Raw genomic sequence first — 23535 nt, forward strand, 5'->3', positions numbered from 1 at the left:
GGGCTATTTAGCAGCATCCATGTCTTCTCTAAAGCATTTTAGACCTGGCAAATATTTCCTGGAAAACAAAGTTGTCCCCTCTTGAATCACTGATTTGGAGCCTATATCTGTCTTGAGTTTGCTTTATGCTTATTCTTATATGCTTGCATTTTCTTTTCTTCTGCCAGTTTAATATTACCAGGTAGGCAACCCTTTGAGGAAGTATTAGTGTTCTTCCTTCCAGTCATATAAAAAAAAAGTGCTGAGGAAGAGGTAGAAACAAGATATAATAAACATTAGACATTATTATATAATTTCAACACATATATTTATATTTTAAAATATGAATTTTGAGACTAATCAAAATTACTAAAACATCCCTCTAGATCTTACATCATTGAAACATTACTAAAATCATGTAGTAGTATAACAAGAACTTTGTGAGTTCTTCCACAAAATGAATATAAAACATCCATAGAAGTTAGCTCTTTGAAATACTGCTTTGTGCTAAATTGTTTGTTCACATATCCTACCAGGAAATTTAATTTCCTATGTGACTGAAAGTCTTGAGTTTGTCGTTCATTACATTTGCTTATCTGTTTTTAAATATTTAAAATGTTCCACTGAGCTCACATTTTTAGTCAAGACATCATTTATACATGAACTTACAAATTTGGCTTACTATATTATAGTTTCTATTTCTTTGACAAAAGCACTGTGACCTAAATCAACTTGGAGAGGAAAGGGTTTATTTGGCTTACATTTCCGTAGCACACCGCAGGAAACCAAACAGCGCAGGAACCTGAGACAGGAGCTGATGGGGAGGTATGGAGAGGTACTGTGTATTAGCTTACTTCTCGTGGCAACCCAATTTCTTTAGAGCCCAGGACCAACAGCATGGGTGAAATAGCACTAACAATGGACCAGGCCTTCCTCCATCAATCACTAATGAAGAAAGTGTCCTACAGCCAGATATTGTGGAGGCATTTTCTCAATTGAGGTTCCCTCCTTTCAGATAACTCTGGCTTGTGTTAAATTGACATAAACTACTCAGCACAGTTTTCCATTGTCCCTTTCTACTCCTACAAAAAATATTCATCTAGTAAAATCTCTCCTACAAGTTGCATTGTGTTACATTGAATTACATCAGTTTTTCTCTTCTTGCAAATAGAAGTACTATGAATCTGTAGTGACATAAAGGAAAGATTAACCAGTTGTGTGGAATTCTAAGTGAAAATGCCCTTTTCTGATTTTTAGGAAGAAAATGAGAAAAGAAGTCACCATAAAGACCACTCAGACAGTGAATCTACATCATCAGATAAGTAAGTAATTTTTCATTTCCACCTAATGGTTCTCTTTAAAAGATGTGCTTCTAATTTTCCTCTTTTTTTTAAGTTCTGGGAAAAGAAGAAAAGGACCCTTTAAAACCATTAAGTTTGGGACCAACATTGACCTGTCTGATGACAAAAAGTAAGTCCTTGTGATAGTTATGTGAGCTGACGAACAGAAATGTCCTTGCTTTGTCTGAGAATTGTTTACAATTTTTTCCATTTTGTTTCTTAGCATTATCCTAAATTGACATGAGGTCAAACTAAATAATTTTACTAGGTTTTACAGCTAAACTATTTTTTTATAGTAATACTGTTACATGCTTTTTTTTTAAAAAAAAAAAAGACAATTATTTTATGACAGTTTTTTTTTTCATTTATTTATGTTCTAGGCCTATAATTTTTTAATACTGTTTTACATTGGAAGTTAATTTATATATTCCATTATTTCTTTCATGAAAGTAAAATGTGGATTTTCTGATTGAGTAAATTCATAACCTCCACAAATATTTATATCAGGGTTTTACTCTTATTTCTTTATAGGTGGAAGTTACAGCTACATGAGCTGACTAAACTTCCTGCCTTCGTGAGAGTTGTATCTGCAGGAAATCTTTTAAGCCACGTTGGTCATACTATACTGGGCATGAACACAGTTCAACTATACATGAAAGTTCCAGGAAGCAGAACACCAGGTAAATTTTATGAATTAGTATCTCATAAAAGATGAAGCTTTTTTCATCTTTCCATGTAAAGCAAGAGACTAAACATCTTTCTACTTAAAATTAATAGAACTAAAAGGATTGATCTTGTAAGATTTGATGCTTTTATCAGGTCTTAGGTCAGAATTTCTTTTTATATCCTTCAAATCTAATTTTAATGATTTCTTCTGAAAAATTTTAGAGTACCCTCTAGCCCAACAACTGTTGTTCTTGCATACTTCTGAGAATGGTAGGGATACAATGTTTCATAACAGTTTTAAAAAAAAAAAAAAATCATGCCAGGAGTGGTGGCGCATGTCTTTAATCCCAGCACTTGGGAGGCAGAGGCAGTGGATTTCTGAGTTTGAGGCCAGCCTGGTCTACAAAGTGAGTTCCAGGACAGCCAGGGCTATACAGAGAAACCCTGTCTTGAAAAACAAACAAACAAAAAACAATCATAATTTATGTACTTATTTTATTGTGGCCTAGTGTGTGTCTAATATATAACACTTGAAAAACATTTTTCCATCTCTTCCATTCTATTTGGTTTTAAAAAGAAACTGTGGTTACAGTCAGTCCTCTAGTTAAGTTGTAACTGACAGTTTCAAAAGCACTTTATATAAAGTAATTACTAAACTCATCCCTGACTTGACCACCAACTAGACAGCTAAGGTTTTGCAAGTCATATGCTTTCTTGGTATTGTTTCCTTCATGTCAAACGATTTCATTTTCTGCTTTCAAGTTTTCATCAATCAATAATATACTGTCCTTGGGGTCCATGGGTTGACATGAAATTTTAGAATAATCTTTGAAATATTTAGTAATCTCTATAATCCTAACATCAATGAATTAGGACAGTTACTGATAAGGAACAAGTATCTGTCACATGTTTCAACTTCAAATGTTTAAGTACACATTACTTAAAACCAGAATGCTTTCTTTCTTTGTTCCTTAATGAATTTGTTTAAGAATCATTACAAAATAGAATATTTTGATTTCGACTAATATTGACCATTGTTTTCTTTTCTGGCAGGCTAGATTATTTTCCTTTGTAGAATATATAATTAATCTTTGGAAATTAAGATCTGAGACTGAGTATTACTAAGACAACAAGCAACACACACACACACACACACACACACACACACACAAATTCTGGCAAAAATTGTCCAGAGAACCATGTTCTACTTTCTGCTCCATCATTAGACATGTTTATTGTATGTGTCCATATATGCTTACACTAACCTGTGTATATGTGCGATGGCACATATGTAAAAGTCAGAATATAAATTTCCAGAGTCAGTTTCTATCCTTTTACCACGTGTATCTGTGGAGGTTTGACCACTGGTTGTTCAGCTTGATTGATACCAAGCATTTTTATCTGCTCAGTTCTCATTCACCTTGGACTCCCATGCTCCTTTCTCCTGTTAGTAAAGTTTTATTTGGTGGTGGTGGGGGGTGGGCATTAGAAGGTTCTGAAAATGCACCAAGTAACTGCACTAGAAATCTTAACATCTTGTTATCTTCTTCAAGTCATTTTTAATAAAAGTTTAAAAATATAATATATAGATTTCATACATGAGAGAAAACATACTTGTTCTTTTAGCCTGTTCACTTCATGTAGCAACATAATCTCCAACTTTATACATTTCCCTATGAAGGTTGTAATTTCAATTTTTTTATGTGCTGTTATTTCTATTGTAATTCAAATATATTAATTACATAAAATTTAAAAAATACATCTTTCCAGTATTGATGCTTTCCTCTGAGAGAGATTTCTTCATTTAGTCTTTGCTTATTTTTCTCAATAATATTGACTAAAATAATGGGCATATGCATTAAATTTTTTAATGTATATTATAATTTCATATCTTATAAAAACCAGAATCCCATTTGAGAATTCATAACATTATTAAAAGCAAATATAACTGAGAAAAAATTTTATCCAATAATTTTATATTTAGCCAACAGTGAGTTAATAAGTAATTAACATTAGTTGTATATTTATGAGATAGTGTCATCTTCATAACAATTTCAAAAGATATTTTTCATATACTATATTATCCTTAGCTATTTTCTCTTATTTTATTTTATTTTAAAATATGTATATTTCAAATGTCCCCTTTCTTGGTTTCCCCTCTGCAAACCTCCTAGCCAGTTCCCCCTTACCCTGCTTCTGTGAGGGTGTTCTCCCAACCCACCCATCCACTCCTGCATCACCGCCCTAGCATTCCTCTACATTGGGGCATCAAGCCTTCACAGGACCAAGGGCTTCCCCTCCCATTGATGCCAGATACGGCCCCTTCAATCCTTCCTCTGACTCCTCCATTGAGTTCCCTGTGCTTAGTCTGATGGTTGGCTGTGAGTATCCACATCTGTATTGGTCAGGATCTGGCAGAGCCTCTCAGGAGACAGCTGTATCAGGCTCCCATCAGCAAGCACTTCTTGGCATTAGCCATAGTGTCTGGGTTTGGTGTCTGTATGTGGGATGGATTCCCAGGTGGAACAGTCTCTGGATGGCCTTTCCTTCAGTCTCCGTTCCACTCTTTGTTTCTGTATTTCCTTTAGACAGGAGCAATTCTGTATTAAAATTTTGGAGATGGGTGGTGGGTTGCCCTATTCCTCAACCAGGGGGTGAAGGGAAAGCTTGTCTAACCTCTGGATATGGTCTTGACAGGTTCTCCCTCCCCTTTGTGGGATATTTCAGCTAATGTCATCCCTGTGGGCTCTTGCTTTCCTAGCATCCTGGACTTTCTGGTTGCTACCCCCAGTTCCCCATCCCTCATTGGTACACACCTCTGTTGAATTTCCTGACCATCTGTACATCTCCATGTCCTCCCATATCTGGTTCTTCCCCCTCTTTTACCCCTCCCTCTCTTGTCTTCCTCTCAAGTCCCTCCCCCCCTCTAATTCCCTTGATTATTTTGTTCCCCCAAGTAGAACTGAAGCATCCACTCTTAGGTGTTATAAGAAATGTATATGTTTTCATCAATACAATATAAAAAGTATCATTTTGCATGTGTTTGTATTAAATGGTTGTGTTAAACAGTTGTATTTGTTATAGGTTTCTTTACATCAAGCATATATATTTTAAACTCCAAGGTTGTCCTAAGGCTGTATTTACCCTTAAAGATTTTTATATAGATAATACAGTCATGGAATCTCTGATTATAATTAGAACTCACTTTTATTTAGAGTCCATACTATGGGGCAATTTCCAAATATCTACTTATAATAACTATTGAATATCATTATATATTTTGCCCCAAGATAAATGAAACAATAAGCTTCTGTTCTTTCATGAATTCTCAGTTAGAATAATACAAATATGATTCAATTCCTTAGAAAGAAATTTGACTGTATTCCATCTAGAACAAACCAGGGATGAGGGGCACTACACCAGAAATGCAGATTTTAAGTCACTAACTAGAATTCTAGGAAAGGCAAGATGTAAAGTATTATACTCTAAGCTTTAAGTCACCTTTCTTTTGGTCAAGCATTTACTTCATTGTAGTAAACCTGTTATGATCTCCTTGAATTCTGATAAAGTTGATCTTCATATGAGGGGAGGATCCCCTATTTTGCCTTTTCTTTCCCTCTTGATAATAGCTGTTTTATTTTATATTATTCTGTAAGGATTTATTTTATTAATTTTAATTGTATGGGTATGTATGTGCTCATGAGTGCAGGTACCCATGGAGCCCAGGGGTGCCAAAACCCCTTAGAGCTACCTATTGTAGTTTTTGAGATCAAACACAAGTACTTTATAAGAGCAGCATAGACTCTTCACCTCTGAGCCATCTCTCCAGCCCAAGTAGTTATTTTAAAAACAAGGCTTTAAGCCGAGCTTTGGTGGTGCACGCATTTCCCAGCACTTGGAAGGCAGAGGCAAGCGGATTTCTGAGTTTGAGGCCAGCCTTGTCCACAAAGTGAGTTCCAGGACATCCAGGGCTATACAGAGAAACCCTGTTTCGGAAAAAAACCAAAAACCAAACAACAACCAACAACAAACAAAAACCCAGGCTTTATTCACAATGAAAAAAAAAGGTAATGACATTTATAACAAATATATCTTATTGGGCACCATCCTAATTATTATTTCATTCATCTTCAAAATAGCACTTTTATACAAATGTTAATATTTGTTCTTATATATAAGGAGAGTGTGCTTAAAATGCTTTAATAACTTGCTTGGGTTGATGCTGTATCTTAGCCAAGCAGCCTATCAAAGCCTAAACTTTATTTTGGCTTCCATGTTAGTCCTTAATAAGTTAGGAGTAGTTCACCAAACACAATCATGAAACCAGACTCAACACAAAAGGCAAAAGAACTGAATCTTTAACATATTCTATTAACATTTTAAAGGTTTCATGTTTAAGGACACATTTTCTATAGAATTAATTATATGTTGATTTCTTTTTTCACCTTTAGGTCATCAAGAAAATAACAACTTCTGTTCAGTTAATATAAATATTGGCCCAGGTGACTGTGAATGGTTTGTTGTTCCTGAAGGCTACTGGGGTGTTTTGAATGACTTCTGTGAAAAGTAGGTTCCCATACTAAATTTTCTTTAAATATAATTACTAGGAAACAGTATCTACAAAGGACAGCTTACTAAACTGGATACCCTAATGTGGATACATAGTCAGCTTTTGGTTACAATTTAGTGGAAATCTTATGTTAAATTGAATTATTCCAAACCTATAATTTTATGTTACTAGAAAACTTATAGTAAAGGTATCCTGAAACTGTTCTATGAAATATACTAATAGACGTAAATTTAGAAAATTCTAGTTATTTTTTTCATTTTTTTTAAATATACATTCAAATACTTATTTAGAAGGCATGTATTCTAAGAAAATTTCTAAAAATATTTTAGAAAGTGGAAGAAATTCTGTAATTGAACATGCTTATTGTTAGGAATAACTAAAACTTGAATATAATAATCTTTGCCATATCATGGTATAAATTTTTCTTAAAAGTGACAATTTTTCTTCTAAAGGCTTTTTATAAAATTTAATTAACTCCTTCAGATTTTGTTTTGCTAATCAAAGAAAGTGCATGCTGAATCTTTTTTTTTCGATTCTAGAAATAGCCTTCCTTTATTTGGGTTATGTCTCATGGTAAAGAGTACTTCGGATTTTTAAATTTTGATTTAAATTAAATGTCTCTAGATAGAACTGTGTTCTTTTTTTCTATAAAGTACTCAATTGTATAAGCTCCTGATATTTTCATTTACTAATAAAATTAGAAAATTATGAATTAAGAATTAAAAGCATAAATTAGCATGTGATATTTGTCCCCATCTCAGTTAAATGTAGGAGGAGGGAAGTTACTGCAAATGTGTATATATGAAATTTGAAGACAAACTATAGACATTTTTTATACTAACATGTAATTTCTTAGTTTGCTTTAAAAATCCTTGCTGTAAATATTTGGGTAATTATGACACATATCATAATTGAAAAAAAATTAAGGACCCAAAATGTCTTTTCATGTAAGTAAGAGAAATAATCACCTTATAATTCTTCACTAACATTTGTTTAATTCAATTCAAGGAAACCAGATTCAGAATTTTACAGATTCAAATGTATTGATGAAGTAACTTCCTCTACTTTATACCATAATTTGTAGACTATTAGTTCTATTGATTAATTAAGGTTGCTGCCTGTTTACTTTTATGATGGTAGCACAAGGTTGAAATAGTGCTAGGATATGTGCTAATAACCATTTTTGTTTTATAGAGAGCTTTATTTGCATACCCTTATCACAAACATCTAGCCAGTCCTATCCCCTTGGCACTTAGAGTGTCATTAGCAATGTGTTCTAGAGTTTCAGAGAGTTGCCTAGCAGTTTACAAAGTTTTTATTTGTTTGTTTAGAGAGATAAGAGAACAAACATGAAAACACAGGATTAAGGGTGCGTAGGGCCTCTTTTCTCCTTTTACCATGTAGGGCCCAGGGATCTAAGTTCCTCAGGCTTGGTGGCAGATACTTTTACCAACCTAGCCATCTTGCCAGCCCTGAATTAAATAGCAGGTATTTGTTACTAGCTGAGCTGTCTTGCCAGCCCCGATTGATTGATTGATTGATGATTGATTTGGAAGAAAAAGGGAAAAAGAGAGATACTGAAGTTCTATTTTAGGTCAAAGGTTTTTCCCATATAATCTTGGATAATAGATGGTTTGCAGATTGTATGGTTTCTGTCACAATTGTGTTATAACAAAAAACAGTCATTGATCATATGTAAATAAATGGTAATGTCTATCTTCTAATAACATTTGTTGATAAAAACTGTCAGCAGGGTCATAGTTTTGTGTTACGACTTAATATGTACTTTGTCATATACTTTACCCCAAGTTATAAAGTAAAGGTTACTTCTTAGATTTTAAGCAAATACTTCCACTATATAAGTTCTTCTTTCCCCAAAATATGAAATTTGAAGTGGTTATTAAAGTGTATAAATTTCTTTTATAGGAAAAGTTACTATATAATTTTTCCAACATATATTATGAATAACCAGTAAAATATTAAAGTAAATTAGTAATAGGATCTATAGAATGTTTCCAAAGTGGTGGTCATAGTGGTGGTCATGGCTATTATGCATGATATATACAAGTTGGTTTTCAAGTGCATAGTTTTAATTAGCTGATCTTCAAAACCATTTAGAAGTTGACAACTTATTCCCCTTTTCCTGACTCAAAGCAGCAGGAGAGACTCTTTCTTGTGTGGGTTTTCTGGTACATAGTGTCCTTGTTTATGAATTTAAGTGAATTTATCTTCATCCTCTGTCATTTAGTGATTTCAAGGTACTGCAAGAATAGAAGGGTTTGGTGTTTAAAAGTAGGGAGGGACCTTAGTGAAATGAAATTAGAATAAAAGTATGTGCTATTTTAAAAGTAGCTACAGATTCCCCTTGGATTGTAGAGAAAGGAATTTCAGCTGTCTTTAGATATATTCCTGTACTTAACTTTAATTTCACTCTTTACATACATGTAGCAGTTTTTGTTAACAGTTAAGTTTTATTAAAATGAATTATCATTAAAAAAAACTTTTATATATATATATATATATATATAAAGAATTTATTAGAGTCCTTGACTGATTTGTTCTGTTCTTCTTATTTCAGAAATAATTTGAATTTCTTAATGGGTTCTTGGTGGCCCAACCTTGAAGATCTATATGAAGCAAATGTTCCAGTGTATAGGTTTATTCAGCGACCTGGAGATCTGGTCTGGATAAATGCTGGCACTGTTCATTGGGTTCAAGCTATTGGCTGGTGCAACAATATTGCTTGGAATGTTGGTCCACTTACAGGTATTTTAAAAGAATATACTTGGAAAAGGATTTAACCTAAAGTAAATAAATAAGTAAATGTCTTTTTTTAAAATAAGGAATGTCTCCTTTTTAGTATAAAAGTTAAATGTTAGCTAACTATTGAAAGTCCAAAGCCCTAGATCCTTAACAAATGAAAGACTTAAAAGTTTATATAGTTTTTTATACGTGGAAAATGTACTTGTAATTACTTTTTAGAGTCCTCAATTTTGTTTTATAAAGGGAACTCTTAAGGGAGAAGAATAAATAATTACAAATGCATTCTTATAGGTTTTTCTTCTATATTAAGTTGTATGTAAAACAGTTTGTGCCTACCCTTAGGTAGTATGCCTTAAAGTTAAGAATTTGGCATTTGTAGCCAGGAAGACCTGAATTTGAACCAGGACTTAGCTTTATAAGCTTGGGCAAGTTACTTAATTTTTCTAGTCCTTGATTTTTTTCATCTAGTGATGATAGTAAAACCAGTAAGGAAATTTTAAGAATTAAATGAGATAATGGATAAAAGTTAGTTATACACATAGGAAGCACTCTCTATATGATTACTACTGATGCTATTACCATAATTATCACAAAACAAAAATTTTTGTAAGCAGGGTGGTAGTGGCACATGCCTTTAATCTCAACATTTGAGAGGTAGAAGCAGGTAGATCTGTAAGTTCAAGGCCAGCCTGGTTTACAGAGTGAGTTCCAGTACAGCCAAGTCTACACAGAGAAACCCTGTTTCAAAAAATAATAATAAAAATAACAATTAATACATACATACATATATGTGTGTTTGTGTGTGTGTGTGTATATATATATATATATAGTTTTAGTGACTTGAGATTTTCATGAGGTAATAATGTTTATCTTCACATCTTTTCATGGTTTTGGTTTGTGATTTGTTTTTCTCCTCAGCCTGTCAGTATAAGTTAGCAGTGGAACGTTATGAATGGAACAAGTTGCAAAATGTAAAGTCAATAGTACCCATGGTTCATCTTTCCTGGAATATGGCACGAAATATCAAGGTTTCAGATCCAAAGCTTTTTGAAATGATTAAGTAAGTACTTTCTAAAATTGTACTAAACTCTTAAGGGGCAGGATGACTGTTAAGCACTCCCCCCTCCCCTTAGAATTATGTTACATTATATAGAATTACATTAAAACAAGATGATCCAGAAGTCTAGCAAAATATGAGATTCTGCTTGTTACAACTACTTTTCCCTTCCAAATAGCCCACTATTGTTTTAAAAAGAATAAAGGTATAAATTATTCTATGGCAGAAGATTGACTTTTTAGTATTTCCCCATTCTTCTCTGAATTATTTCATTTCTCAGTAGGACTGTATGGGACACAAGGAGAGAAGACAGCAGAAGCCAAAGGCATGGTCTTAAATTTTGCTGTGATAAAAGTTTTTAGTTGCTAGTTTATTTGGTACTCTAAATATATACATGTATATCCTTACTCTCTGACAACTGTTTTAGGTTTGACATATAACCATAGCCTAAAGCATTAGTTTTGTTTTGTTTTTTTTTTTTAATAAATTAAACATACAAAATTTTAAAAACAAAATTCAGTGAATTTCTTGGAATATGATCTTTAAAGAAAGCCTGCAATACTAAAGTTGACATTGTTATCTATTTAGTAAGCTTATAGTTAGGTTGTGTTATGTATGTATTAATTAAGTCATACCTCCCAAGGATTAATATTTATGGGTAAGTTGAAGATAAATATACTATTATCTTGAATTTTAATTGTTTGACAATCAAGAACAATTGAACACCTACTGCATATGGCAGTGACATAGCAAATAGAATAATAGATAAGACTTTTGCTGTCAAGATGATACTCAGTTGATAAACCCTTTCTTTCAAATTGCTTAAAAGAGTAATCTAGGTCAGCCACTCAGTTCTAATGGAAAACCTGAGCGCTAAGATTTACAGGAGAGTAAGAATTTAGCAGTGCCAAGTAATGAGAACCAACTAGGAAAATCAGCACAAATTTTAAGAATTACAAAAGGCATAAATTACAACAAAAGTTGAGTCGTGTTACTATAAATGGATTATACTATGTCATCTTAAGTTAGAATGAAGAAATACCTGTCTCTTCTGCAATCAGTAAACCAGGTTTTTGTATCTTGTAGTTAATGAATTTATAAATTTTTCTGTGCTCGTGGAAGTAAAAAAAGCAAGTACAGAGATGATGATGTTAATAAGTGTTTAGGTAGTGTGACTAGAGATGATGTGCCTTTCTGCCTATGTAGAATCATAAGTATTCATATCTAGTATTTCAACCCCTGACTTTAAGGGTGGGGAAGATGACTCTTGGAGAGGTTAATTGATTTGGCCGGATAAGAACCCACATTAGTAACTCAAACAAGGAGAGTTTTATATATTAAGAATATTATATATATATATATCCAGATACCAATTTCAACTATAAATGACTTGACATTGTCATCCTTGGAGCTGTTGATCATTTGTTCTTTTTTTTTTTTTTTTTTTTAAATTCATGAGTATACAGCAGCTGTCTTAAGACACACCAGAAGAGGGCATCAGGTCCTATTACAGATGGTTGTGAGCCACCATGCAGTTGCTGGGAATTGAATTCAGGGTCTCCAGAAAAGCAGTCAGTGCTCTTAACCACTGAGCCATCTCTCTAGTCCTTGTTCTATTTTTTTTAAATCTGATAATATCTAAAAATTTGACAAATGAACTGAGCATGGTAGCTCACACCTATTTATCTCAGCAGTTGGTAGTCTGAGATGGGATTGATTAATTGCCACAGTTTGAGTCCATTTTCAAATTTTCAAATATATAGTGAATTATACACCATCTTTAGCAGATTCCAAAAATAATCTGGGAGTGGAGAGCAGAAGACATACAACAAAAGAAAAATGGATGTTAGAAGCAAATCTCTTGGCATTATTTCTAATTGGTATATCTCTTAGGTGAAAAATATGTAGTATTTGGCTGCTAGTAATGAGTAATTTTCTCCTATATTAGGTATTGTCTTCTGAGAACGCTGAAGCAATGTCAGACATTGAGGGAAGCTCTAATTGCTGCAGGAAAAGAGATCATATGGCACGGGCGGACAAAAGAAGAACCAGCTCATTATTGTAGTATTTGTGAGGTAAGTCATTTTTGCCCACAATTGTTTATAAAAAGTTTTGTTTTTTAGTCTTTTTTTTTGTAGTGCATTTTACTTTGATTAGCATTATATATAGTTTTAATATTTTCTCATCAGATATTAATGTTTAATGGTGTTATATCTCCTTAGTTGTTTACCTTAACAGTATCCACTATAGAGTCGTTTGGCTGTTTGATCATTAACCAACAAGGAAAGTTAGGAGATTGTAGGTTAGGAACAATCTAGATGTACACAGATGCCAATAAACTGGGTTGAGTTTGGTATAGCCTAGTGGGCTTTGGTGTCCAGTTCTCTGGTGGAGTTCACATTTGACGTGTCAGTCTTCTGCTGTGGCTAAGGCTTGCAAGGGAAACGACAACAAAGTTATACCTGGTCTGAGAAACTTGAAATCTATTTTACAGTCAACTAATAAGTAATGTACATTGGGATTATAATGAATATGAAGGTGGCCTTAGTACAAAAATGCAGAGAGGAATAATTGATGTAGTTTAGTTTTCCTTTCTGTTATTGGCAGTAAGAACTTAGGAAAACAACAGCAAATCCATAGCTTTATCCCTTTCTTGAAGGATGAGTGTGGTTTCAGAAGGTTATATACAAACTATAGTGAGAATACAGGTTGACTGTCAGAAATACCATGAGTAGAGAAATTGAATACCTTTAGAAGAAAGGTTAGCTAGTCCCATGTGGCTATAATACTGACAGTTACAGATTCTTCTCATAAAATCTAGGTGACATGTAGCTTTTGATGTATCATGAAGCTGTCAAATAATGTGATGTTTATTCCAAAGTCATTGAATCCACCAGAAACATTTGAGAAGTCAACAAAGACAGTATCTGTTTCAGACAGAAAAACGGAAAGAATAGAGAAAATAAGATACATCATAGCTAATTCCTATAATAGATAATTCCTTTGCCACATATGCTAGACTAAAAATATGGCAATGGATTGTTAAAATGGTATAGAAATTTTAAAGTAAAGTATTTCTCAGCCTTCCTAATGCTGTGAGGACTAATAAGGAATATGGTTCCTCATGTTGTGGTGACCTCCAACCTTAAAATTATTTTCATTACTATTTCATAACTGTAATTTTGCTAGTTATAAATTGTAATGTATATCTGTGTTTTCTGATGGTCTTAGGCAGCCCTTGTGAAAGGGTTATTCAACTCCCAAAGGGGTCACAACCCACAGGTTGAAAAACACTGATCTATAAGATAAAAACCATTAGGTAACTTATTAAAAGGTAGAATTGAGGGACAAGTTGAAGAATACTGACAGATTTTCTAGCTCCATTCTTTAGGCTCATGTCATTGCCCATTAAGGATAATGAGAAATATGGTAAACTCTGGAATCTTGAATTGGCTCATTCTCATTGATAATTTCCTATCTTTGAAGAAGTTTAAGGATAAATTACAGATGGGGGCATTGATGATCTATTCCAAACTTTGAACTTTGCTAATTCTGTTGTTGACTTTAATTTTAAATTATTTACTTCATTTAGCATTTTAGTGGTGTATAAGGTAGTCAGAGGAAATTAATGAGGAAGTAAATGTGTCTTATACCTTGAAAAAATATCTGAGGATGAGTCGTACACAAGGTTATTTTAAGACAGATATATTATTTCTAATGTTTCAAAAACTCTTACTTTTAACATGAAGCTTATAACAAATACTTACTGTTACTTGCCAGTTTCTTCATCTATAAAATAATCAGTATATTCATTCATTTCACAGGTGTATTTTGAAGTTTTAGTAAGCACTAGGTACTATGACATGCTCTGGCAGTGCAAATATGAACACAGTCTTTGTATTCAAAGAGTTCAGTCTATACGGTTGCCTGTGATGGATTCTGTCAAGGAAACATGCAAAGAAAATAGTGATCACTTGACAAATTGTATACTAATGTTTTGATTTAAAAGAAAAATAAACTGGTATTTAGTAAAATTTTTAATTAAGTTCTATTAGAATTGTCATGGTTATACCATTAATTTCTTTCATTCACCTAAATATGATTGCTCTCATGTCTTGAGGTTTGGTGCAGTATAAACATTTTCAGTCTCAGTCTCACACTCCTGCTTGCTCCCCCACCCCCATCTTTTAACTGTACAGTTTTTTTTTAAAGTAGAAGACTATAACATAGAAGCAGTACAATAAACATTATCATATCTGTTGACCCCATTTTTCATTTGTGTAAAACAGGTGGAGGTTTTTGATCTGCTTTTTGTCACTAATGAGAGTAATTCTCGAAAAACCTACATAGTACATTGCCAAGATTGTGCACGAAAAACAAGTGGGAATCTGGAAAATTTTGTGGTGCTAGAACAGTACAAAATGGAGGATCTGATGCAAGTCTATGACCAATTTACATTAGTAAGTGAAATCAACATGTGAGTACATTAGATCAGTTGGGAGGCAGTAGTGTTTGCTCTGCTACCTGATAAATAGGAGGTAATGAAATATGTAGATTTTCTTTTTGCTTATCAAGATACTTCATGAGAGTATATTTATATTTCTTTTACCACCTTCTCCAAGTACTTATTCCTATAAAATTGACATATCACTTTTGCCTTGCTTCTTGGAGAGACCAGCCTAAAAATAATGGTTAAAACTGTATGATTTACAATGCTATCATGATTTTCATATTGTTTCATCTTGGCTGGTGAAATGTTTGCTTAAATAGTGTCTACAAAATAAAGCAGTGTGAGTGTGCTTTGAAATATACTTCTGCTTTTAGGGCTAATTGAATTTGTTTAAAATTGTGTACTGGCAGATGTTTTAATCTCGTGGGAGTATTTGAGGAGTGTTTAACTTCCTTGCATGTGGTATAACCTTATGAATTTTAAGTGTACTCACAAATCACAAAGTTTTTCATTGTAAGCAGCAGATACAGGAAGCATTTCACTCAAAACAGATCTGACTAGAACTACAGACATAATTTATGAATTTTTTTTTCTTCCAATACTTTCCACATACATGTAATCAAAACCTAGCTTTTGAAGTTTAGCTCCTGGTATTTTCATTTGGATGGTGTTCAAGATTGCTTCAAGAAAAAAAGAAAATCACCTGGAATTTATCCCCCCCCCCAAAAAAAAAGTATTACCAGCCTTAGATTACTGAAGGCAGTCACTAGTAATATTGTAAATAATTTGATAAATTGATTTTGTAAAGCCCTGTCAATGAAAGCAATATATAAAAAGTGGTAAACTAAATAATATTCTAAAAGATTTAGGAGGCATAGTAAAACATACAAAAGATTCTTACAAAAGGTGGCCAGGTGGGAGATCTTAAGGGAAATTGTACTGTTTCGTTGTGTAACAAGGCTGTTGAACTTTAACAGAGAATAATTTCCGCCAGTTTCATAAAGCAACATATATATTTGCAGCTGTGAATCAAGGAGCACAACTAACAAATGAGCATACCAAAATAGTCTGCCTTGCTTTTATTTCCAGGCTCCTCCATTACCATCCGCCTCATCTTGATATTGTTCCATGGACATTAAACATGAGACCTTTTCTGCTATTCAGAAAGTAACCCAGTTCTGCACCACTGCTATTTGTAGCTATCTCGTAAGGCTGCTGGCTGAAAACTGTGTCTATGCAACCTTCCAAGTGTGGAGTGTCAACCAACTGGACGGGAGAGTACTGCTCCTATGCCAGGACTCTCGTAAAGCTAATTAGCTGAACTTCAGAGAAAAAAAAAAGAATAATAATTACCACGTTTTGTATATATCTGACAAAACTGGCAACATCATAAAGACTACTGACTTGAAGACAACCTCTTTTATATTTCTCGATTTCTGGGCTAATGAATTTGTTTTCACCTATCTTTTCCCTTTCAGAATTTTATTCGGGGGGGAAAATAACTAGCCTAGCTGGTCATTTCTTTGTAAGGTAGTTAGCAATATTTAGTCTTTCTTTGGTCACCTTTTTTTTTTTAATGTGAAAAGTTAAGTAAGAAACTTTTTTTACTGCTTTTATGAATTTCTGTCTTGTTTTGAAACTATGATCGTTATAATTTTGGTTCCCAAATAAAACATTTAAAAAAAATAATTAACAGCAACGTCACAAAGATAATGGATTGCACATAGACTAAGAAATAAACTTCAGAATTGTGATTTTTTTTGTTTCTAATCTTGATGTAAATTTACACTATTTATAAATACATATTTATTGCCTGAAAATATTTGTGAATGGAATGCTGTTATTTTTTCCAGATTTACCTGCCATTGAAATTTTAAGGAGTTCTGTAATTTCAAACACTACTCCTATTACATTTTCTATGTGTAAATAAAACTGCTTAGCCTTGTACAGAAACTTTTATTAAAATTGTTTAATGTTTAAAGAGTTTTCTATTGTTTGAGTTTTAAAAAGAATTTATGTACAGTGCCCAATTTTTGTTCACTTTTCAAATCTGATTATATATATTTTATATATACTTATGTCTGTATATATAATATATATAGAAATCTAGATATATGTATAAAGATTTAGAATTTGAATTTTTCTTGTTTTAAGTTTCACATCTATGGTAGATTTTTGAGGTGTCTACTGTAAAGTATTGCTCACAAAAAGTATGATTATTTTTAAAGAAATATATATGGTATGTATCTTCAAGACCTAAAATGTCAGACTGGTTTATTGTTAAATTGCAACTACTGCAATTACAGACAAAAAAAATCTGCCAAATGTAGTATAATAGAAAACATAGTGATTGAACTTAAAACTTTAAAGGGAGTTTTAATACAGGCTTTTCAAATCCTATACATGACTCATCATTTTTTATGAGGAAAAAATTTCCAGGATGAAGGGCCGTGTTTTAGAATACAAATTAATTTAAGAGGCTTATTTTTTAATGTTAGGCAATTTTGAAATATCATGCCTTTCTGCATGCATGACAGTGGAGTGGGATTATGTTACCATTCACAGATTACCGCTAGTTAATGCTAGGATTTTTTTCCTTCTTTTTTTTTTTTTTTTTTTTTTTTTAAATAATGGCACCTTCCATTTGTACCATTTTCTTAAGTACTTTGGGACACATTTTTATTTTAGAATATAGTTCTTAAGAATTTTCCACCAAATTAGGGAAGAAGAATAGAGAATGCTGTAAGTAAAGAGTGGGTGGCTGGGTTGGTTGGTTCATATCTAGTCTTACCTGCTGGACCATTGTGGTGAATATATTATCTTTTCAGATATTTTTTAGAGTATGTCTTAGGAGTATTTCAAGGACTGAAAGTATAGAGATATTTTATTCAGTTGGTTAATAACTTAGTAAACATTGAATGTCTATTGGCATTCATTTCTTATTATTTCAGGAAGCAATTATTCCAAATCATTTATCCAAATACTGATTCAGCTGTTTAACTACAAATATTTTAAATGGTTAATTTGTAAAAATAAGCTATCAAGAAAGTCCAACAGAATGAAATAAGGAAGTAAGGCTTTTGTGAATAAAAATTCTAAGCCAACCTTAAAGGAACAAAACTACACCTAACTGTTCTTACTTTGTTCTAGTTTTTTGTTCTAGTCTTACTGACATATCTTTTGAGTGACTATGTTAAGGTAAAGTTTTGTCAAGATGAATGTGTTGTCTTACATCTATATAAGAGAAATTTATGTAATCCAAGTTTGAATAAATATATCAAGATTAGTTCTTGCTTAGGAACTTAGTCTTTGAATAAGTAAAAATAGAAATATGGAGATAGGAAGTAGAGGTCAAGTCAATATTATTCTTAAATAGATGAGTGAAGGTCTTTGTAAACAGCTTTACTTCAACTAACAGTCTTTATGATTTGCATTTTTCAAGTTTTAGAAGATAGTTTTGTTTTCTTTACTGTTTACATAGGTAAGTCCATTAAATATGCAATATCCAGATGTCTTAATAATGAAACAAATTTGCATCATAGTATATGCATTGAGAAAGAAGCTCATTTCATACATAATATATAAATAACAAAGCACATGTTGATCCAAGTGCCAACAAAATTCTTTTCTCATTGGCACTGATTAAAAGTTACTTTTAATGAGTATCAGTATTGCAATTTGATTTGCCTAACCTATTATTTAAGTTAATACAAAATTCTAAGTTTACATTTTAAAATAAAACCAAAGTCACATTTACAAAACAATGAACTGATAATTAGGACCTTTCAAAGTACTAGTAATTGACTAATCAAAATTAAGGACCAAATAATGTAGCAGCTTAAGTGAAATGAGGTGTCTTCTAGATATGAAATACTATTTTTATTGTGTGTCTGATGGGAAGGCTACATATATGCCATGCCATAAAATTATGTGGAATTTCATTTATTCTACATATTTATCACACACATGAGTAAAATGTGATTCCTGCTTTCTAGCCTTTTTATATACATCTAGGAAGGGATATATATATATATCCTGGGAGCTTAGAGATCAACTAGCAGGAGTGACATTGGGGCATGCATTTCAGCATCATCATACCTAACAGGACAAGCTGATTTGGGAATTCCAAATGTGGCTGAGGTTGAAGGAATGGCAAAAGACAGTTTGAAAAGAGCTAAAGACTCAACACTGGAAAGCTTTTCTTGCCATATGGAATGTTTGCATTTGTAGTTAATGTGAAACCATCTATTAGATTTAAGCTAAAGAACATTGAGTTTACAGTGCTCTTCCTGCCTGTTTATTAGTTTTGTACACTGTGTTTCTTATATTGACTTTGAACTCATATCCCTCAGCCTCCTGAACACGGAGATTACAAGCTTATACTACCATACCTAGCTTTATTGCCCTTTTCATCTTCTCTGCATTGCAACTTGATATTTCAGAAGGAAGAGATGATGCAGGCTTGAACTTCAAATTTTAAAGACCAAATCTGTAAGACCAAGTAGATATTTTTTCATGTAAACAAGGGTACTTCTTAGCCAGAATAGGTGATAACATGTGAGAAGTTCTGGAGGCACTAGATTTAACTGTAAAAGTAGCAATTGGATGTCTGAAATTAAGGTGTAACCTGGACCACAAGTATAGCTGAATGTTCTTTGAGGTGGTGCTAAAGACCCAAAAGATAATACAGGGACTGTCAGATGAAAAAACAGGTTGGTTAAATACCCAATACAAATATCAACACATAAAAGACAGGATACAAAGGAGCATAAAACTTAAGGTAACTAGAGTTAGGCTAGAACTTTTTGAAAAACAAACAAACAAAAAAAACTATTCCATGCCTCAAAGAAAAGGATTAGCCAGCTGGCTTTGAGTTGCCATTTGATTGTTGGTGATATTTGCCAGAGCTACTTCAGTGAAATAACGTGATTACTGAGAAAGGTATTAGTTTTGAGAGACGTGGATTGGTTTTGGTCTTTCTAGGAACTCCAGATAAGAAATTTAAGTTGCTACTCCTTGGTGACTAGCAAATCACCTATAAAACCGTATGTAGGGCTGGTGAGATGTGGATGACGGAAGAGCACTTGCCATAAGTGTTTGATCACCAGAACTCAACATGGTGGGAAGAGAACATTCCTTCAAGTTGATCGCTGACCTGTGTGTGTGTGTGTGTCATATATGGCTGCTACCTAAGCGTATGATGTTTTGTTTAAAAAAAAAAATTGAACAAGAAAATGAGAATTGACATTGTCATGACTTCAGTATTTCTGTCATGGACTTACATGATAGAAAGATTTGAAGGAAATGATATTTCCTTCCATTTAGCCCTGGTTTGACCTCATCTTTACATACAAGTAAATTCAGGCAAATGGAGATCATATAATTTGCATTAAGGGTTGTAGGTTACTTAATGCGGAAGCCAAAATATCTCTTTGCAGTCCCATTCCAAATTGTACTTCTTATTAGAGAACTAGGAATTGCTTAATCCTTAGTCTACCATTGTGTTAGTATTAAGGACTTATCCTGTTTGAATTTTTCTTTACCAAGCTCAAGATATCTTTAAACTTAATAACCTAAAATTAAGTTGGCCATATCTGATAGAACCTAAACCTTCAGACTAAAAGAGCACTGTTAATAGTTGGGTTGGACAACTGCTATGAAATGGAACCGCTCTAGTCAAACCAACGATGTATGGCCTATTTTTTTAAATGACTAAACATTTTAATACCAACAGGCAGAAAGATTGATTACTAATGAACATAAGGACTAATATTATAAGATAATTAGCTAGATAGTGGTGGTACACGCCTTTAATCCCAGCACTTGGGAGGCTGAGGTAGACTGATCTCTGACCTTGAGACCAACTAGATACAGCATGTGTCTGCGTGAATGCAAAGGATTCAAATGCAGATTCTCTTGCTTGTACTGCAAATATTCATCCATTAAAACATCTCCCCAGTCTCCCTGAATGTTTTTCTCCCCAATATATTATGGTATACATACAGGTAGTAAGATAATTACATATTATCTCTTTTTGTACATAATATGGTTACATATGTCCTGTCTCAAAGAAGATATTCATAACTGTGTGTAAGACCAGAGATAAATTTAATGGGTTGGAGAGATTGGTCATTGGTTAACAGCATGTATTGCTCTTCCAGAGGACCCAGGTTTCATTTCTAACACTCAATGTCAAGCAGCTTACAAGCCTAAAACTCCATCCATGTCCAGGAGATCCAATGTCTTCTTTGGGACTCCACAAGCATATGTACTCACATATGTCACTCCCCCCCCCCCACACACACACACACAATTCATAACTAAGAATAGCATTTTAAAAGGTATGTTTAATATAGAGCAATACTCTAAAATATACTTTCCTTCAAGAATGCACAAGTACAATATACTTACTTTAAAAGAGAAGGGGGACAGAGTAAGTGAATCCATAATACTAATGCATCAGAAGTTTTCATCTGAAAAGACTATAGTTCATCCAAGATTTAAAAATACAAGTGCTATATATAAATTCCAAGTAGGTGTGTATTTTGCACACATTAAGATCTCAAGTCTTACTGCTTTGAGACAGGGTCTCCTGTTGACTTGAAGGTTGCTGTTTTTGACTGATTGGCCAGCAAGCTCTCATGATTTACCTGTCTCTGCCCCACAAAATGCTCTGGTTACAGATACATACAGCTATTCTTGTCTTTGCGTGAATGCAAAGGATTCAAATGCAGATTCTCTTGCTTGTACTGCAAATATTCATCCATTAAAACATCTCCCCAGTCTCCCTGAATGTTTTTCTCCCCAATATATTATGGTATACATACAGGTAGTAAGATAATTACATATTATCTCTTTTTGTACATAATATTTTTTTTAAAGAATAGCTAAGATCTCTGTCCCTATCATAGTACCAGTTTATTAACTTTAGTCCATGCTATTCATTACAATTTTAAATTTGCACTATTTTGTCTCCTTTAACCTTCCCCATCCCCAACTTGGGGTCACTACTGATTGAGTCATTCTCTCTGTATTTATCAACCTGTAAATTATGTTGCCATATGTCATACTAAATCAGATTGTGTTCATAGTGCATGAATTAGAATTCCCCTAGTCTTATCTCCATTTCCAGAAAAGACCGGTTAGCTGCAAGAAAGTTCCATGAATCAGAGGCCATTGAAGAGCTCTGTGTGAACCTAGGAAGACCAGGAAACCTACTTCCCTTTTAGGCTTTTCTGCCAACTCTATCCAGTGCCCTTTGGCTGCTAGTGCTGCTGCTGCTTTCTCTTCCTCTTTCTCTTCCTTTTTACCTGTTTCACTGTTTTACCCATATACTTTCCCTCCCAGTTCAAATACTCTGATCCTATAGGCTAAATTTTTGTTTGGACCTTTATTATCTTAAAGTTTTTATGTCTTAGACATAAATTATATAAAAAATTTATGTAAGCCACCCATCATATAAGGAAATGGAATATTACTAATGCCCTAGATTCCAGAAGCTGCCTATTCTATCCATACTCTTCACCAAAGGATAACATCATCCTATTCTCTAAAAATGATTTATGTTCTTTTACCATTTTCTAACTCGGTGTATGTGATAAAGCTACTCATTATGAATTGAAGTATTGTCTCTTGGAGAGGGGAAGGCCTCATAAAATCTTGGGATAACAAACTTTAGAAGTTCTAGAAGCTCTAGAAAGTTATAAGATTCTTAGGCCATTTTACCTAGATTAGAAGAGCAGTATACAATTGCTCAAGGAATGGAGCCTTTTCAGTGGAGCTGCCTCTAAGTTGGGTAAAGAATTACAAGGATATAGCCTTCTGAATTTATCCCCATGCTGAGGTAGGCTTTTAAGCTGCCTTTTAGCAACCATACTCCCATAAGTAACCCCAATGAACTCTACCCAAGCTGAACTTGCTTTGGTCAGCCGTCTGAGCCTCATCAGAGGTGAACAGGTATTTATGGTTGTCTCCTCAGCGAAAGTATACAGCAGTATACCACAGATACACATTAGTTTCTGGATTTTAAATTTGCTTTCTCACATCTAAAGATGGGCATATTTAAATTAAATATTAAATACTAGTGGGCATATTAAATACTCATGACATTTATGCATAACAATTGACTGTTCATTTTCTGTATGCCAAATTTCCACATGGCATCATTTAGCTTAGCTGTCATTTAACACAGTAGTATTGTATACCTGATACTGTGTTGCATCGAGAAACACAAGATATCAATCAGATGTCTCACTTCATAGTGTTTGTTGCTAGTCAACTATTTAATACAACACATGGCTAGGGAAATATCTCAGTGTACAGTACAAGGACCTATGTTCAGATTCCTTATCACCTATATAAAAGCCCAACAGAATGCCATGCATCTGTGCCTCCAGAGATGAGTAAACTCCAGATTCAATGAGATACCCCCTGAAAAAATAAGATGAAGAGCAATAAAGGAAAATGGTGGACATTAGCCTTTGGTATCCACATACACACTTTGGCACCAGTAATACACAGCATGTAGATAAATGGATATTTGACAAATTGGTCACAAGATGTTTACCATAATTTTAACTTCCTGAGTAGTATTGGGGGGGGGGGTGGCTTGTCCTTATACAAATATTCTATCCACAACATTTTACTTTAGATTTTAACCCTGATCCTGACCCTCCTGTTTTCACCTTCCAAATACTTGTATTACAGGCAT

At 33.4% G+C, this 23535-nt stretch overlaps 1 protein-coding gene across 9 annotated transcripts in view; it reads left to right on the forward strand.

The window, feature by feature from the left end:
- Kdm6a (lysine (K)-specific demethylase 6A) overlaps positions 1-17225 on the forward strand; it is a 119075-nt gene extending 101850 nt beyond the window's left edge. For 4 of the 9 annotated variants that reach the window (XM_006527594.4, XM_006527596.4, XM_006527599.4 and 1 more), the window contains 9 exons: positions 1237-1301; positions 1375-1449; positions 1851-1999; positions 6437-6551; positions 9134-9321; positions 10237-10378; positions 12324-12450; positions 14665-14852; positions 15915-17080. In XM_006527594.4, coding sequence (XP_006527657.1) covers positions 1237-1301; positions 1375-1449; positions 1851-1999; positions 6437-6551; positions 9134-9321; positions 10237-10378; positions 12324-12450; positions 14665-14852; positions 15915-15996 — 1131 coding nt within the window. In that variant the 3' untranslated portion in view covers positions 15997-17080. Of the gene's footprint in view, positions 1-1236; positions 1302-1374; positions 1450-1850; positions 2000-6436; positions 6552-9133; positions 9322-10236; positions 10379-12323; positions 12451-14664; positions 14853-15914 lie in introns of all 9 variants that reach the window. The other 5 variants (XM_006527595.4, XM_006527597.4, XM_006527600.4 and 2 more) reach the window with 3 other exon arrangements.
- Positions 17226-23535: the final 6310 nt, after the last annotated feature.

This window comes from Mus musculus, chromosome X (genome assembly GCF_000001635.26).
Source record: "Mus musculus strain C57BL/6J chromosome X, GRCm38.p6 C57BL/6J".
NCBI classification, from domain to species: domain Eukaryota; kingdom Metazoa; phylum Chordata; class Mammalia; order Rodentia; family Muridae; genus Mus; species Mus musculus.